Below are 17575 nucleotides of genomic sequence, written 5' to 3' on the forward strand. Positions count from 1 at the left end.
TTTTTATATTTGGCAATCTTTAATTAAATTAGTTGTACAATTAAAGGCTGTGAATTGTTAATTGTTATAAATGTGGCTTGGCAATATTTTCAGTTAATAAAAAAATACTTTAATATTGTGTTTTATTTTAATATGAAACCTTTGAATGTAAAATATTAAATAATACAACTGTCCCCATATGGGGTGTGGTGTAGATGCATAAGGCATTATACATCTGTTTCTTCAAATGACTTTCTATAGGGAAAAGTAGGGTATCGGCCTTTTGAAGCTTGTAAGAACAATAGATCTGGTTTAACAGAGTAGGTATAAAGACATTCAAAGTAATCAATGTTTTAAATTGATATTACAATATACTTATTTGTATAAATCATTCCTAGCGATTAAGAAATAAAAAATGGTACAAGAGATATCATGAAGGTTAAATAAAAATCCAAATATGTATTGTACTTACACTTTATTATACTTTAAATTCCCTAACAATATAACCTTAAATAATATTCACTCAGTCCATCTATGTTTGCAACTTGTACATACATAATAGAGCCTCATCTCTTCTTCAGCTCGTCTAGTTTGACCCTGGAAGAATACAGCTTCTCTGTGATTGCATTTTGGACACGTATGATCCTTCGTACGGGGTAGAGTTGGGTCACTAACGACATCAGGATTTATATGAGTCAATTCATCAACTTCGTGCATAATTTTGTTTACGTACACACAGTTGGAATCTGCAAGTTGCTTGTAATCGCAATTTCTACAAGCGTATAACAAAACTTTGTTGTTTTTATCTTCGCGCGGGTAAAGCATGTTATTGCATTCTTGACAGAACTGAATACCAACGTATCCCGGGCCACCGTCTTTTCTTCCAAGATTTAGTGTCATATCGCCAATAGTAGGTACTTTACAAAATTGAAGTAATAATGTATATTCTTCAAGTTTTGGATACTGCTTTTAAAAATATGATGTATTTTTGCTGACTGTTGTGCAGGGGGGGGACACTTAGAACAAACTGACATTTATTAAAGAAAGCCACGCGATCTATACTTTGGCGAGTAAAAACTTATTTAAATAAGTTTATATTAAATCCCCAAAAGATGGCATCGCACTTTCCGAAGTTTTTGCAAAGTGAATAAAGATATTTAAATAAATGGAAATTATTCTTTAAACATTGTTTTATTTTAATAGATCGAATGCATGTCTTACTTTTTTTCAAATTCCAATAAATAATTTTGCGATTTCAATCGCTTCATATGGTATCAAATTAATAAACTTGCAACATCTTCTGAAAGCTTCTCAGTGTTGTCCTATATGAAATCAATGCAGTAAAATAAGGCAAATGAAAACCTTTCTTTATTCAAAGTTTAAATGAATTAGAACAATAATCTCAGATTTTTAATTCAGTACCTATCTTATCTAGAACTATAATTATTCAGGAAAATATTTTACATAAAAAAATAGTGCGTCTAACTAAATAAAATACTGAAAACGTCTTATTTAATTTACATGAAAAGTGTTAAATATGATTTATTAATTGGTAACATTGACTAACTTTTTTTTTGTAATTTGTATTTGATAATTCTGTCATAAAATGGCGGCGACTATACGTGAACGGTGAAGTTTATTTACGTTAAAATTACTTATTTAGTTCATTTTGTTGATAATCGTGTGAAGTTTATAGTTCTCGTGAAAGTGTGGTGAAAGTGCGTTGAATCGAGCCCTACGTTCAGGTTTTCAAAACGTTTTACTGAAAATTATGTGCACGGACAGTTTTGTTTTAGATAAGTACTTAAAAATATGTAATATTACAATATGTGAAAGCATTTAAAAAATAAAGAACTAATTTCTTTTATTGTCGTTTTCTTCATTATCCTTAGTAAGTACTTCAATTTGTTTTAAGAAATTTGACTGAATTATACCTATTTAGCACTTCCAAATATCTCATTTTTAAAGACTCCGTATTTATATTCATATAATGAAACTAATATAAATACTAATTATATAAGCTAATTATCTTGTAATTATTACAACTGAAAAGTTTTTTTTTAAATCACCTAAATCTTTAAAAACCATCCATTTTGTAATCATTTAGATCTTAGTCTTATTTCTAAAATGTTGAAAATAAATGATAATAAATCAGTTGTAGGTATTCTCTGAAACAATATCGCTCTCCTATTTCAATAACGACGCAAATATAATATGTGAGCATTTATTCCAGGCACATATTATTTTTGCCTGAAATGATTATTCAAATTAAATTGCGTCGTTATTTATAGAAGAGTAAAGTTTGGCTAACGAAAGATGAGACTGGCTTTTTATTTCGAAAATTTATATGGCAACACTTATAATTACGTAATTGTCAATAAAACCTGAGTTGTTGATATGTCAAAGTGAAAATTATTTCCGCGATTTTAGTGATTTCTAATTGAAAACGAGACGAAAACATTGAAAAGCGACTTAAAAAAGGTTCTTTTTACTATGATTAGTAAATTTGAAAAGAAACAAGTTGAAAGAGATGTAGTTTTCAAGGAAAAACAAGAGTGTTTACGTGAAATATCTCAATGCATTGTTAAGTGTGACTTTGATATTTTGATACTATTCATTCTGAAATATTTATTATTTTGCAGGTAACATGGATGATACCAATAGTCCAGTTATAAACTATTCAAGCAACAATAAAAAAAAATTGAATGATCTGTTTCGTTCAAAATGTTTAAAGACTCAAAATCGAGATTTCTTCTATGACCGGACCATGTTACTTATTCGTGTTGAAGATAGTATAAAAAACGTCATGGAATAACTGCAGAAATGGAAGAGTTCATAATAAGAGTCAGAGATAATGATAGTGATTCTTACTATTCACTCGCGGTTGAATTTTTAGATTTAAAATGATTATATTGACTAAACAAACTTTAATTGTATTTTTATTGTGTTTTTTCTTGCTTTCATTCGGTGTTCTTTTTTGTCTATCTGTATTTCTTAACTGTACTATATTACTTAAAACCACCTTAAAACAATATTATAAAGATGAAGAGTTTGTTGTTTTTTTTTTGCTCGTAAGAGAAAATAATAAATAAAAGTATTAAAACTATATTTCCAACTATAACCTAAGTTGCCATATGTTGATTTTTTGAATTTGCCGCCTTTTCCCAGTCTCATCTTTCGTTAGCCAGACAATAGTGATAAAAAAAATATACCTACTACCTATGTATATTAACGTATATATTATGTATGTAGGTATATGGAATTAGTTCTAACCCCAAAATCCAGAGGGCTCATTGTCGCCAGTCAAAGTCAAATAGGTTGGCCTTCATATGCTTCAAGAGGGCTCTCTATGCCCTATTATACATTATACTCTTTGCTGTTGTGTTATTGTAAATTGTCAAATGTCAATTTCTTTTTTTTTTCCGTTTATCATGGCAACAAGACTAAACTATTTGCCAGTGTCAAGTTTTAAAAGGTAGGGAAACATAAATTTTTACAATTATTACAGAAAATTCACGCACGCGCACAATCAGAGAAGTAGCAATATACAATCTAAAATACTAATCTAGATAACACTAATCTATTAAATAAAAATTATAATTAAATCAAAAACTAAACAATTCTATTTTAAAAATAAACATACTGCATTCTTACTGAAATAAAAAGATAAAAAAAATGAAAAATATTTACAACTTTATATTATTTCGAGTGATAAATTTGGCAATGGCTTCAAAATATTTGGCAGGATTGAGCAAGAGACAATTAATAGAAATAGGAAAGGGTACACCAAGTGATTCAAGAGATAAATACAAAGAGGAATGGTCGTACAGTGGGCAAGCAAAAAATATGTGATTCAGGTTGCCCACATCTAGAGTACACTCACACATTTCATTATCTAATACGCCAATTTTAGTAAGATGTTGAGGAGTACAAACATGTCCAAGTCGCATACGAATGATTATACTTGTAGCTAATTTACTTCCTTTGGTTTTATTAAACCAAGGCTTCATTGGAATCCGTGGTTGAAGAGAATAGAAACGTTTTCCCTTTTGCATTCCACTACTTTCCCAAAGTTTAGTCCAGGTATCATGGAGGTAAACTTTAGGAAGGTTACCAAGATCGTGGCAATAATTGATATATGGAAACATATCACCACTATCTATGGCATCTTTTGCTAAGGCGTCTGCCTTTTCATTGCCTTTTATACCGGTGTGACTGGGTATCCATGCAAAAACTATTGTTAAATTTTTATTTTTACAAAGTGTTAATTTGTTTCTAATTTCAAAAATGAAAGGGTAAAATGGCTTATTATGAAATGGATATTTTTCAAGACTTTGTAAAGAACTTTTAGAATCAGTAAAAATAACAGTTCGTGCTAACTTCGCTAATAATATATATTCAATTGCTTTCAAAATGCCCAAACATTCACCAGTAAATACTGATGCTTGAGGTGGTAATTTTATTTTTTGAATAATTTTGTATTGTGTATGGTATATGCCTATTCCAGTGCACCCAGACAAAGACGTCTTAGATGCATCAGTAAAAATGAGGTTCCAATCTTTCCATTCCTTATTTACTTTTGTATTAAAATTAAGATTGGCTAGAGGATCATTCTTGATGATTCCTATATCGTACTTAATGTCTGGATATGTTAACAAATTATCATAACTGTGACTAAACAATGATAAGCGTGGAGATCGATGTATACGTGTTGTAATGGATGTGACTCTACGGAAACTTTCGATCAGACATGGAACTTTTTTAGAGTGCCAATACGTAGATGTTAATATATATTCATTCAAGTCCTTCAATTTATGAAATAAGGGATGGTTGGAAAATTGCAGCGCTCGGAAAAGAAATCTATCGGATAAAAACTGTCGTCTTAGATGAAGCGGAGCGTCACAACACTCAACTTGAAGTGCGTTATTGGGACTAGATTTCATAGCTCCAACAACTATTCGAATGGCCTTCGCTTGAATCTTATCAAGTTTTCTAAAGGCACTAACGTTACCACCTTCCAACAAAAACATTCCGTAATCTAGACTGCTTCTTATTAGAGCATTGTAAATTAGTTTGAGACAAAAAGGGTGTGCCCCCCACCACACGCCAGATAAGCACCTTATTATATTTAAAATACGCTCACATTTAGCCGATACAAAATCAATGTGAGGTATTCCTGTTAATTTACTATCTAATGTTATTCCTAAAAATTTTGCTTCATTTTTAATGGGAAAAATACTACCATTATAGCTTACATCTACTTGAGGCAAAGACCTCTTTCGAGAAAAAACTACAACAGAGCTTTTTTCTACTGACAAGTCAAGACCATTATCTTTAAGCCACATACTAAGTTTGTTTAGATTGTTATTTAAACAATTGCATGCTTCTTCTAAGCTATTATTTACACTATACATAACAATATCATCGGCATATTGCAGAATTTTTACAGTATCATTCAGTGACTTTTCCAAATCATAAGTATAAATGTTATACAGCAGAGGACTAAGTACAGAACCTTGTGGAAGTCCTTTGTGAATCTTACGTGAAATGTTTTCTGATTCATTTAAATTTAAACATATAGTTCTGTCCACTAATGAGTTTATTATGAAATTGATTAGTATACAAGGAACATTTAATTTAAAAAGTTTTTGATTGAGGATAGATATAATTACATTATCATAGGCAGATGAAATATCAAGAAAAGTAGCTACTAAGTACTTGTTGTTCGAGAAGGCTAAACGTATGTCTGTTGTGAGAATGCCTATGCTGTCTATTGTACTTTTTGCTTTTCTAAAACCAAACTGACTGTTTGATAGGTAATCGTGATGCTCGATGTGCCACTCTAAACGATTTTTCACCAAATGTTCTGCTACCTTTAATAAAACGCATGACAAAGCTACCGGTCTATAGGATGAGAGCTCGTCAGCTGGTTTATTTGGTTTGAGTATAGGTATAATTTCTTGTGTCTTCCACTCGGATGGAATATTTCCGGAAATCATTATATTATTTATTATGTCAAGATAGTATTGTAATGCAGTATCTCCGAGGTTTTTTAAGAAAGAATAAGGTATACCATCCAGGCCGGGGGTGGAATCCTTTACATTTGACAGTACTCCTTTCAACTCATATAGAGAAAAAAAGGAATCAATGCGAAAGTAGTTGTGATCAAATGAAACAGAAGTCACGGGTAATATATTATTCTCTGGAACTGTATTGGGAGCTATATTTTGCATAAAATCATGAGCCAATGACTCTGGAAATCTATATGGTTGCTCAGCAAATGCTGACCTGAAGCGTTTTAAATTTTTCCACACTTGAGAGGGACAAGTATTCGGTGAAATGGATGTGCAAAAAGATTTCCACCCTTCTTGTTTTTTTCTCTTGAGTAGTGATCGTGTTGTCTTTATTGTAGCAATCAGATTATTGTAATTCTCCGTGGACATATTCTCAGCATATCTCTTTTCTTCCAGTTTTCGTTTCTTTATCGCTTCTGTACAATCCTTATCCCACCAAGGTGGAGAAGACATGAGCGTGTTTGAGGTCGATTTAACGGGGAATAACTCCTCAGCAACTTGCAAAATCGTTTTTGCCAACGCTTCCGAGCATTTTATTCCATTAGTGATATTTACATCAGGAAGTTTCCTTACTTCATTTTCAATTGTATTTTTATATTTGTCCCAATCTACATTTTGCAGTCTATATTTGAAACGTGAACTTTGTTTATAATTTCGATTATTTTTGAACGGCAAAGTAATTAAAATAGGAAAATGGTCACTACCAAACGTATACGGTAAGGGACTCCAAGATGAACATGAAGCTACATCCGATGTACAAATTGTTAGATCTACTGCACTCAAGTTCTCATTCACATGAGTGCGTCGTGTCGGCTCCCCTGAATTTATTACACATAAATTGTTATTGTCGATCAGCTCTAGTAATTGTACTCCATTTGAATTCGATATACTACATCCCCAAGATTGGTGATGGCAATTAAAATCACCTAAGATAATATAGGGTTCTTCAAGTGTGGAAAAAATATGTTGTATATCATGCTTAATTAAATTCGAAAACTGAGGAATATAAATGGAAACAATGGAAATCGTATTATTAAGTCTTATTCCGACAATATTGAAACTTTTATCGGTATGTTGGAAAAGTTGTAATTTTTTGAAAGTAAGAGTATTTTTAACTAAAATTGCAACACCGCCGTATCCGTCAGTTCTATCATCCCTCAAACAAATGTAACCGGGAATACGAAAATTTAAATATGATTTTAACCAAGTCTCGTTTAGTGAGATTACTAATGGAGTATATTTATTAATGATATGAATTAATTCAGATTTTTTAGGAAGAATGCTCCTGCAATTCCAATGTATTATGTTCGAAGCCATTGTTTTTTATTGTGTTATTAATAATTTTATTAAGTAAAGCAACGTTGGACGGTCTTAATGTCTTACTTTGTTGTAATAAATTGATTAAAGCGAGTAAAATTTCCATTATAGCACCATTTTGAGTATCATTAGATGGAGATATCTTGTAGGCACACCCATTGTCAGGTGTAGGCATTTGACATTCTTTAATTAAAGCTTCATGAGCAGCTCTATCATAGCCTTGGCTACTTTTTGGTGGCGAACGTTGTTTTTTAAAAACAGTCTTTTTATGAGATGTATTTATATTTGAATTTTGTAAACTATGCTTAGGTGAGACTTGCAATGTTGAATTGTTAAGCACTTCGGCATAAGGTTTTTTTACCTGTGGGTGTAATTTAAGTGCCTCTCCATATGACAAGTTCTTCTGAGCCATAGTAAGTTTAATTAGTTTCTGACGATTATATTCAGGACAGTTTTTATTATTTGCAAAATGTAAACCAGAACACATTATACATGATGCACCATCCTCTTCAACATTGCAAGTTTCACCACTATGATCTTGCCCGCATTTATAGCAACGGGGCTTGGATCTACAAATTGATTTTGTGTGACCATACCTACAGCAATTATAACACTGAATGGTTGGAAATATATATAGCTCTACAGGTAAAGAATTATAACAAATAAATATTCTTGACGGGAGTGTTTGCCCATCAAAAGTTAATATTACAGATTGTGAAGGCTTCCATGTAACTGTACCATCAATAATAACTTTATAATTAATTCTGCGTACTTTTATTATAGAGCCACATCCATTAGGAACAACTATATTTTCTTTAATTTCTTCCGGAGACCATTCTGATGGAATGCCTCTTACTAAGCCTATCCGAGAAACATGGAAGGATGGTATTTTTGCTCTTAGATTGAATGTTTCTAAGGCTTTATTATTAATAAATGTGTTAGCATCATGAGCAGTTGAAAAAGCAACAACGCATCTATTCCTGCCTATTCTTTTGACACTGCCTGCTACAATATTTTTAAAACTATTTTTTTTCAAAAAATTGCCAAATGTAATTGGATGCAACGTAGAACCATCACCAGGTGATGATTCACATCTTTGTACATGAACAACAAATGGATAAGAGTCATGTTCAGTATATATATTTCTAATTAAAGAATTAGACTGTAAATCAATTGAAACATTTTCCTTAGCTGATATAGAGTTGCTATTAGAATTAACACTCTGGCGACCACTATCTAAATTCTCTAGGCTATTAATAGTATTTATATTTTTACCACGCTTCCTTTTTCTATTACTTTCTTGTTCCCAATCAAGTAGATCTTTATCGAAATTATCATCATTGCTACATATTGTTACATAGCTAGCGACGGAGGGACCAGGTCCCAGACCTGATCCCTCATTCAAAGGATCAGGAGGATCCTTCATAGATTTCTATGAAGGAGACTCAATTGAAATATACAATTTACATAGGTACCTATTAAAAATAATATTAACAATAAAACTTACCAATATAATATAAAAATATAACTATTTACACTAAATACTATAATATTTACAACAAATTACTCCTCTGATCATAAAATTAAGTTTAATTTAAAATTAAAATTTAAAACACGCTCCCGCCTCGTTCGAAGTTTCCCGCGCTTTTTCAATGTCAATTTCTAACACCGAAATTTCGAGATTTTGACAGCTGACAATTCTTTTTTTACATACAAAACCTACCACAGATAATCTACCTACTATACATATTACAAATAATTCAAAGTAGTAAATAAAAGATTCTTAGATCATTAAGTAATGGATAACACTTACAGGCGCTTCCCCTTTTGCCGAGGTATAAGATTATTCGAATCGAAAAATCAACTTGCGTAATCGATTACAGACGCTTTGTGTATTCGTAAAACATCGAAAGGACGTCTGCGAGTGCTCCGCTAAAAATGCCGATTTGTGCTGTCAAGTCTTGCAGAAACAAGTCGAACTGAGTCAAACACATCAAATATTTAAAAAGATGGAATAACCTTTCATTTGTAAGTATTTTTTTATTTTTTTTTAAGTAAATATCTATTTAAATGCAATTTCTGATAATCGTCGATGTAGGTATCGTTTAGCGATATGATCAAGAAAAATAATCGAGTCACGTTTACTCGATCATTGATGCGACCCCACGAGACTATCATGGAAAGAAAATATACAAATTTAATCTTTATAAACTAAGTGATAAAGTTGAATTTAGAACACGATATTGAGCTGCACTCCCCACGAGACTATCTTGGAATGAAACACAAATTTAATCTTTATGAACGTGATAGATTTGAATTTAAAAACTCGTCGCTTATAAGGTCGTAAATTTTTACGACTTTCATGACACAAATAATTTTTGGGAATGTGTGATTGTATTTCATAGTGTGAGTTAGTGCCCTTACGCACTAGCGGTTAACCGCGGAGGCGGCTAACCAGGCGGCTAGCCGCTTTCCCATTTTAATATGCAACCGCTTTTATGATTAGTGCGTACAATCATTAAGTAGTAAGTGCCCTTACCCTCCCCGCACCAAAATCAGCAGAAAGTTTAGTTAGGCCCCGTTTCCACCTGCAAGTAAACTTCTGCAAGAACTGTCCGACAGTCTGTCTGACAGCAGCTTGCATGTGTAAACTATGTTGCAAGTTCTGTCGCGACAGTTTGTCAAGCGCTTCTTGCGAGAAGTTGTGACAGCATGTGTAAACATGACTGCGTCTACTCGCGACAGTTCTCGCAGCTTATCGGTCTAGTTCCGTATATCTCGCAGCAAGCTGCAAGTATCGCCCACATGGCTTTTGATTTTTGTTTATTTGAAATTAATGAGTCGTGAATGCTCTTGTGAAGAATGAAGAAACTATAAAGTCAATAGGATTATATGAGATCATAAGATGGAATAATGTGATTATTTTTTGAAAATGAAGTGAAATGAAAATTTATTTGTTGAGTTGTGGTTACAAAGTTTTTATAATAAATTTCATGTCCGCACAATTCACCAACAAATTGGCATACAATATATTTATATTATGCTTATCTAATTTTATAATTTAACTAAGTTATTATTTAAACAATATATTATTTACATTAGTTCATTAGATCATTTTACATTAAATAGTACACATTATAAATTATAGTATACGATTTATTTCACAAAATAGAATAGAAAAATTGTAACAGTAATTCCTATCCCGTCACTCGCAAGATCTGGTGTGTAAACACCTCCGCGATAAGTTGCGATAGTATGATGCGCGAGCTTCTTGCATGACATTTATTGCAGCAATAAATTGCAGGATATGTAAACGACATTGCAAGTAACTCATGCAAGACTTCCGCGAGTTTACTTGCAGGTGGAAACGGGGCCTTAGAACATTTGCCAGCGTACTCCATCCATTACTAATTAAGAGTCCGGCGGAGGCCGCTGCCAACTGCAATTCGAAGTGAAGGCAAAATACGCTCGAATATTGTTGTCTCTGTTGCACAATTCCCGCCGAAGCCGCGCGTGAATTTGTGTGAATAGTGTGTAGTTGTGTGAGTGTACCATTCATTCATATTGACAAACGCATTTCTTTTTGTTTAGGAATATAATGTTTCTTATTTACTTTATTTTTGCAGCAAACTTTGGGCAATCGTAAGTGTATGTGCAGAATAGCAATGCGTTTTAAGGAAATTTCTCTACAACACTTATATCCTACTAGTAATATTATAAATGCGAAAGTTTGTATGGATGTATGGATGTTTGTTACTCTTTCACGTAAAAACTACTGAACCGATTACAATGAAATTTAGCACACATATAGAGGGTAACTTAGATTAACACATAGGATTTTTATCCCGAAAATCCCACGGGAACGGGAACTATGCGGGTTTTCCTTTGCAAACGCGGGCGAAGCCGCGGGCGAAAATCTAGTCTTCAATAATATCTCAACATCTAGGCTTTGTAGAAAAAAAATGTAGCTGTAAAAATCAGGGTACATTTTTTTCGCAAATATTATAATCTATACTCTATACATATATAATAAAAAAATCAGTAGAAGGGTCAATTCTGTACATTGAAAATATCGAAAAAGTAAATAGCAGGGGGTGTTACTGGATCGATACCAAACCCAAATATGTGATTAAAAAAATTTGTCTGTCCGTCTGTCTGTCTGTCTGTATGCTGACATCACGTGAAAACTAACAGTTCGATTTCGATGAAACTTGGCATAATAATTATACTTTATTATCCTGGGCATACAATATATACTTTTAGATACTTTTTATCCTGGAATAACACGTGGAAAAAAATAATCTTAATTTTTCAGTTTTATCCATAGACGTTGTTCTGTAGAACCGCGAACACACGTTGCGTTACCCGCAGTGGATTCTTTTTTTTATAAGATGTCATTGTCAGAGTAACTCAAAATGGAGAAATAAACCATCCACGGGAAGACCGACATCCGCGCGGACGGAGACGCGGGTGGAAGCTAGTCAGAAATATTACAATACAATTGGCAAAAAATACGCACGCACAATGCACTATATGTTTTTACTTTTAGGCGCAAAAAAGTGACATCCTTTGACCCTTTTTTATCGGAAATATCTAAGGAGCTTCTCTTTACACGAGTAGAACACCCAGAGTTTTATTTTAAAAACACGATTTTTAAAAAAATATTTAAAATATTGGGATTTTCGCGGCCGACTGAGCTACCTAAATAAATTCGTAGAAAAAAAATTGATACACTAGAAAATTTATTATGTTGCTAATATATGTAGTGATTACAGGCGCAAATTATTTTAATTAAAATAATTATTAAAGTAATTATTTTAAAATAATATAATAAAAATATAATAAAAATAATATAATAAAATAATTATTAAAGTAATTATTTTAAACCAGAATTAACAATACTTGTATTTAGGTATACCTACTTAATTATATTTAAAACGATAAATTAAATTAAACTAAAAAACACAAAATATGCAAAAATAAATTAAAATTATTATTATACGAGCATAGAACCTCCACCTTTTTGTAAATAGTTTGACAGGCTTGTGCTTGACAAAGTGGTGACGTGGTTTTCACACATCGAAAATATTACCAACACATACAAACTTTTTTCTATACTATGAAGTTTACTGTATGTATCTGTATATTGTGCTTGATGCGACAGCACGACGACCGATGAAAATTTGTGATTAATTTGAACGTGTGCCGTAATACCAAAAACGATGAATGAAAACTCAATGCTTTTCCAATTTTTTTTGCATATTGTGTAACTTAACAATGTAAACCATGTTTCGAATTACATTACATTAAGAATATTGCCGTTTTTATTACAGAATGGATGAGTAGAAAACATATCATTTATACTTTAAAAATGTGAGAAATACAAATCGTTTACAATTCGTTGTATTTAAGTATTTTGCAATAAAAATAATATGGGAACCTAGATAAATACTGTCTTATTCCGAATAACAGCACAATAAAGTGGAAATATGCTCAAACTGAAAATTATTTTGGTATTACGTTTGTATGGAAAAATTGTCGTCCGCCGGCCTCTTAATGATCTAAGGTTAGATTAGTGTTCCACTATAGTGCAAATGTAATTTTCAATGATAGATATAACATGATTTAAATTTTGAAACAAAATTATTTGAAATCAGAAATATGTACTACAAATAATAAGAATTTTGAAACCTTAGATTTGAAACATCAATTGGGTACTTCAGTTCTCAGTGTTCTTCTGTTTTGTGGTTTCTGTTTGTTATAACATCTATATATATTTTCAATCTTTATAATTATTAAATTGGTACTTTACACTTGCTATTCTGAGCTTGCTATCCTTTCTATGGTATTCTACTTCTACCTTAGACTTCTACAAAGTTTGCGTAAGTTAGACTTGTTAAGTTAAAGTTTACCTGACACCTGTTACTTTGTATTTTAGTCACTTATTTATAATAACATACTTTAATTTTGTAATTTAAATGCAAAGATTTCAATTACATTATAAGATAAGATTACAATATATATTCTTTTATCTGTATTTATGTGTGGCAAGTGGCAACATGTTGTTTTTTTTTCTGTTGTTGGTAGCCATGATTCTCAGATCGTTGTGGTTGGCGGAACCTTATTTCTTTTCCTATCCGTAGCCGATTGGTGTCGCGCTATCCAAATGGGTAAGCGGTAGTTTTGCGCCAAATTATTGTAGTTTCTATGTTATTATTGTTTTAAGTTGTGTTAACAAGTGTGAAAAGAACTCTCGCGATGCAGAAGTGATAGTTCTATTAGTTTTGAGTTAAAAAAATGATGTAAATCCAAAATATCTGCATGCCTAGGTGTCGGCCATGGCGCAGACATGTTTTTCTCGTGGTGCATTATTAAATCCATTTGAATCTCGTAAACTCTACGATTATTTAGAGGTACAATTAAGTATTTTCGATGCATAACGCAGTCCCAAAAGTGATTAGTGTTGATTTTTACGATGCTTGAAAACATTGGTTAGAACCGGTGATTTTGAATTTCAGGCAAACCCCGTGGTATACGCACGGCGCGTAAGCACGTGAACCATCGTCGTGAGCAACGATGGGCTGACAAGGAGTTCAAAAAAGCCCACATGGGCACAAGGTGGAAGGCCAATCCCTTTGGAGGTGCTTCTCACGCTAAAGGCATCGTCCTGGAGAAAGTGTAAGTATCAGTGATAGAAGTGCGTGTTGTAGACGTAAATAGTGAGTGTTACAAGTGCTACAAGAAAGTGTCGGAAGTAAAACAGTGAGTGCGTCATATCAATGGTGCGAGGATGTCTCCGCGCGTGGTATTATTCCTGTGAATGTGTTGTAGCTACAATCACAGGATAATACTGCGAGTGGCGGCTTCTGGCAACGAGACGAGAAGCGGCGAGTGCGGTATGTGACACTGGACACATGTGGGTCAACGAACTTGCTAGAGCGTGTTATTTACTGTTGTTACCGTTAAAAACTTTCATTGATCTAACTGTTGTGTGTGTGTACTGCGTGTAAATCATAATAATGCATGTTCTTATCAATTAATGTGAAGTTATGAGTTATTTCTTACTTTTTCACAAAACTTTATTTTGATGTATCTGAAATTGTGAATGTAAAATAACAGTAACATGCTCTGTATTTACTAGATATATTAGCTTTTATACTTATGAAGTTTTTGTCCAGACTTGTACCCGTATTTATATATAAATTTGTAGTTATATTTATATAAACTGATAAACTGATATTGCAGAGGTGTTGAAGCTAAACAGCCCAACTCTGCTATCCGCAAGTGCGTCAGGGTGCAGCTGATCAAAAACGGCAAGAAAGTGACAGCGTTCGTCCCCCGGGACGGTTGTCTCAACCACATTGAGGAGAACGACGAAGTATTAGTAGCGGGTTTCGGTCGTAAGGGTCACGCTGTTGGTGATATTCCCGGAGTTCGATTCAAGGTTATTATTGCTTACTTGATTTTATTATTTATTATATTATATAAATAATATTATAATGAGGAAAGGTTTGTAATTATGTATGTATGGTTTTTACGCATAAACTACTGGACCAATTTCAAAAATTCTTTCACCATTAGAAACCATCTTCACTGAGCAACATAGGCTAGGTTTTATCCAGGAAATCCCACGGGAATGGGAACTTTGCGGGTTTTTCTTTAAACGTGGGTGCTGCAGGCAGAAAGCTAGTTATATAAATAAATGTTTAAGGATTAGAATGTGATCTAAATATACTTTATTTCATATTCTTCCTCATAAACTTGGTTGAAAATATAATTGCTTTTCCTCAAAATTAAAATTGTGTGTGGTTGACCCGAACATCCATATAAGCAAGAATTATATATCAAATTTGATGATAAAGTTTTAGTTAATTATAATCGTTACACAAAATATAACTAGACTGCATCATCACCACATAGTACAAAACAAAGTCGCTTTCTCTGTCCCCTATGTCCCTTTGTAAGCTTAAATCTTTAAAACGGATTTTGATGCGGTTCCAATTCATTATCAATATAAAAACTATATAAATATAACTGTCTTTAACAAATGCTCAGCGAAAACATTCTCAATCATACCTAAAAATACTGTTATCTTCCAACTTGTGTTATTGTAAACAATATTGATATCTTAGTCAGGTGCATGATGATTAGCCAATGATTTTGGAGTATTTGCTACTCTGAATGCCATGATGCATCACAATGTACTGAGTTTATCAAGTATTTGTATAATTATTTATCTAAATAAACGTTTTCAGAGTTAAATAATTTGTGATTTCAGGTGGTGAAGGTGGCCAATGTGTCATTGCTGGCTCTGTACAAAGAGAAGAAGGAAAGGCCTAGGTCGTAGGTCATCTTACATTGTGATAAGGTGTGTGTATTTCATAATTTTAATAAGTTGTTGATCTGTGGAAAGCTACTTGTATTGTTTGTCATTTTTGTTTGGCCATGTCTCTACCAATAAATAGTTACCATTTTGGCCCTTTTTAAAAACTTCTAAAAATCCCAAAAAGAGCAAGATACAAGTATGAATTAAATGAATAATTCCAGAATTAACCAAAATTGATATAAAAATACTGAATTAAATTTTAAAATGATGTTATCTATATTTGCTACTACTGAATGCCATGACGTTATATATTTACTGATTGATATTCTTGACTATTAGTAGTTTTATGATTGTTATAATTTTTTGCAATAACATTATTTTTTCTCTTGTTTCAGTGCAGCGTCGCTCTAAGTGTAAATTTTTTAAAATGATAAATTCAAGTACGCAATAAAGCTGTGTGTACGACCATTTCGTGTTTTATTTTCACAAAACCTTAACATTGACACCTTCCTCATGATTTACTTCACCCTAAGACTTCACCCAATGATAAAACTTCAAATGATTTTCGTATTGAAAAAGATCACAAATAAGGCTGTGTTATGTTAAAAATATTTCTAAAATAAAACTTTTTCTCTTGCTTTGAAGAGTCAAATTTACTCATTCAGCCATTAGCCGCAGCGAATCGGCGGAAATAAATACTCTACGATTTCTCAGAATAAAGTAAAATGTTTGAGTTATTTGTTGCAACCAAATTTAAGTTTCCTGGCTAAATTTCTGTCATCTATACATTCCTTTAATAAAACTGTAAACTGTGACAAAAAAACCGAGTTCAAATCTGTACATTGAATAAAATAAGAAAATACCCATGGATCATACATTCATGCAAGACACAAAATTTTTCTGCTGTTGGCAAACTTATTCACAAAAACTACTGGACGAATTTTGATGATAATTCGTTTGAATCTACGCATGCGCGGTCGCGGGCCTAGAAAGGGTAGATACAGTCGTCTGATAGCCTTTGCAGTACCTACGTAAAATTAAACTAAGTTCTATGCTATCTAATATATATTATAAAGGCGAAAGTTTGTATGGATGTTTGTTACTCTTTCACGTAAAAACTACTGAACCGATTACAATGAAATTTAGCACACATATAGAGGGTAACTTGGATTAACACATAGGAACTTTGCGGGTTTTCCTTTGCAAACGCGGGCGGAAATCTAGTAATCAAATGTTTGAGCCACGCGAATTGAAATTGAGTTGAAAATCTATTAAGTAATAATATAACAAATCTATAGGTACCTACTATGCAAACCTGAACGAAACTTGTGGTTTTCTTTGTTGTAGATTTTCAAAATTTACTCTAATACAAGCACTTCTAATGAATCAAAAACATTCCTCAGCCACATGAATAGTGTAACTAGCACGACTACCAGGTTCTAGACCCGGTTCGGGATACCCATTCTGTTGGTTGAAGAATATTTCAAACCGATCCTGAACGAAACAATTCATTTCAAACAAACTCACTTATTTTATATTTTTATATCTATTCTTTATAAATTTATATAATATGTTAATGTTTAGTGTATTGTTTTATCTATTAAATCTTGGACGAAATGACTTAATTGCTCATTATGAAAGTTCACTAGTGAAATAAATTTTAAAGCTCCTTAACTTAACAGGGCTATCTTATTATTAGATAAATAGCAGCGAATAGAAAATTTTAGCAAGCAACCAGCAACTCACATCACTTTGCTCATAATTAGGTTCACAAAATCTCTTTATAACATACGTTGCTATGGGAGAGATTATACTGATCAGTAGTTACATACTTTTGGAATGTATGTTACATTCTAAAGTCAAGTAGTTCTTTTTCAAC

The 17575-nt window shown here is 32.4% G+C and overlaps 2 protein-coding genes across 2 annotated transcripts; one reads left to right on the forward strand and one right to left on the reverse strand.

Annotated features, from left to right (window-relative positions):
- Positions 1–439: 439 nt before the first annotated feature.
- LOC123703364 (DNA-directed RNA polymerase II subunit RPB9) lies at positions 440–3380 on the reverse strand. Its single transcript, XM_045651288.1, has 2 exons — positions 3364–3380; positions 440–982 (listed from the first exon to the last, which is right to left on the reverse strand). The coding sequence occupies exon 2, from the start codon at positions 877–879 to the stop codon at positions 499–501; it is 381 nt and encodes a 126-aa protein (XP_045507244.1). The 5' UTR covers positions 880–982; positions 3364–3380; the 3' UTR covers positions 440–498.
- A 10061-nt stretch (positions 3381–13441) lies between these two features.
- On the forward strand, positions 13442–16164 carry LOC123698645 (40S ribosomal protein S23). The gene is made up of 5 exons (XM_045645385.1): positions 13442–13540; positions 13889–14048; positions 14616–14814; positions 15649–15738; positions 16092–16164. Exons 1-4 carry the CDS (start codon positions 13537–13539, stop codon positions 15715–15717), a joined length of 432 nt encoding a protein of 143 aa, XP_045501341.1. The 5' UTR covers positions 13442–13536; the 3' UTR covers positions 15718–15738; positions 16092–16164.
- The last annotated feature ends 1411 nt before the right edge of the window (positions 16165–17575 follow it).

Source organism: Colias croceus, chromosome 2 (assembly GCF_905220415.1).
Source record: "Colias croceus chromosome 2, ilColCroc2.1".
NCBI lineage: Eukaryota > Metazoa > Arthropoda > Insecta > Lepidoptera > Pieridae > Colias > Colias croceus.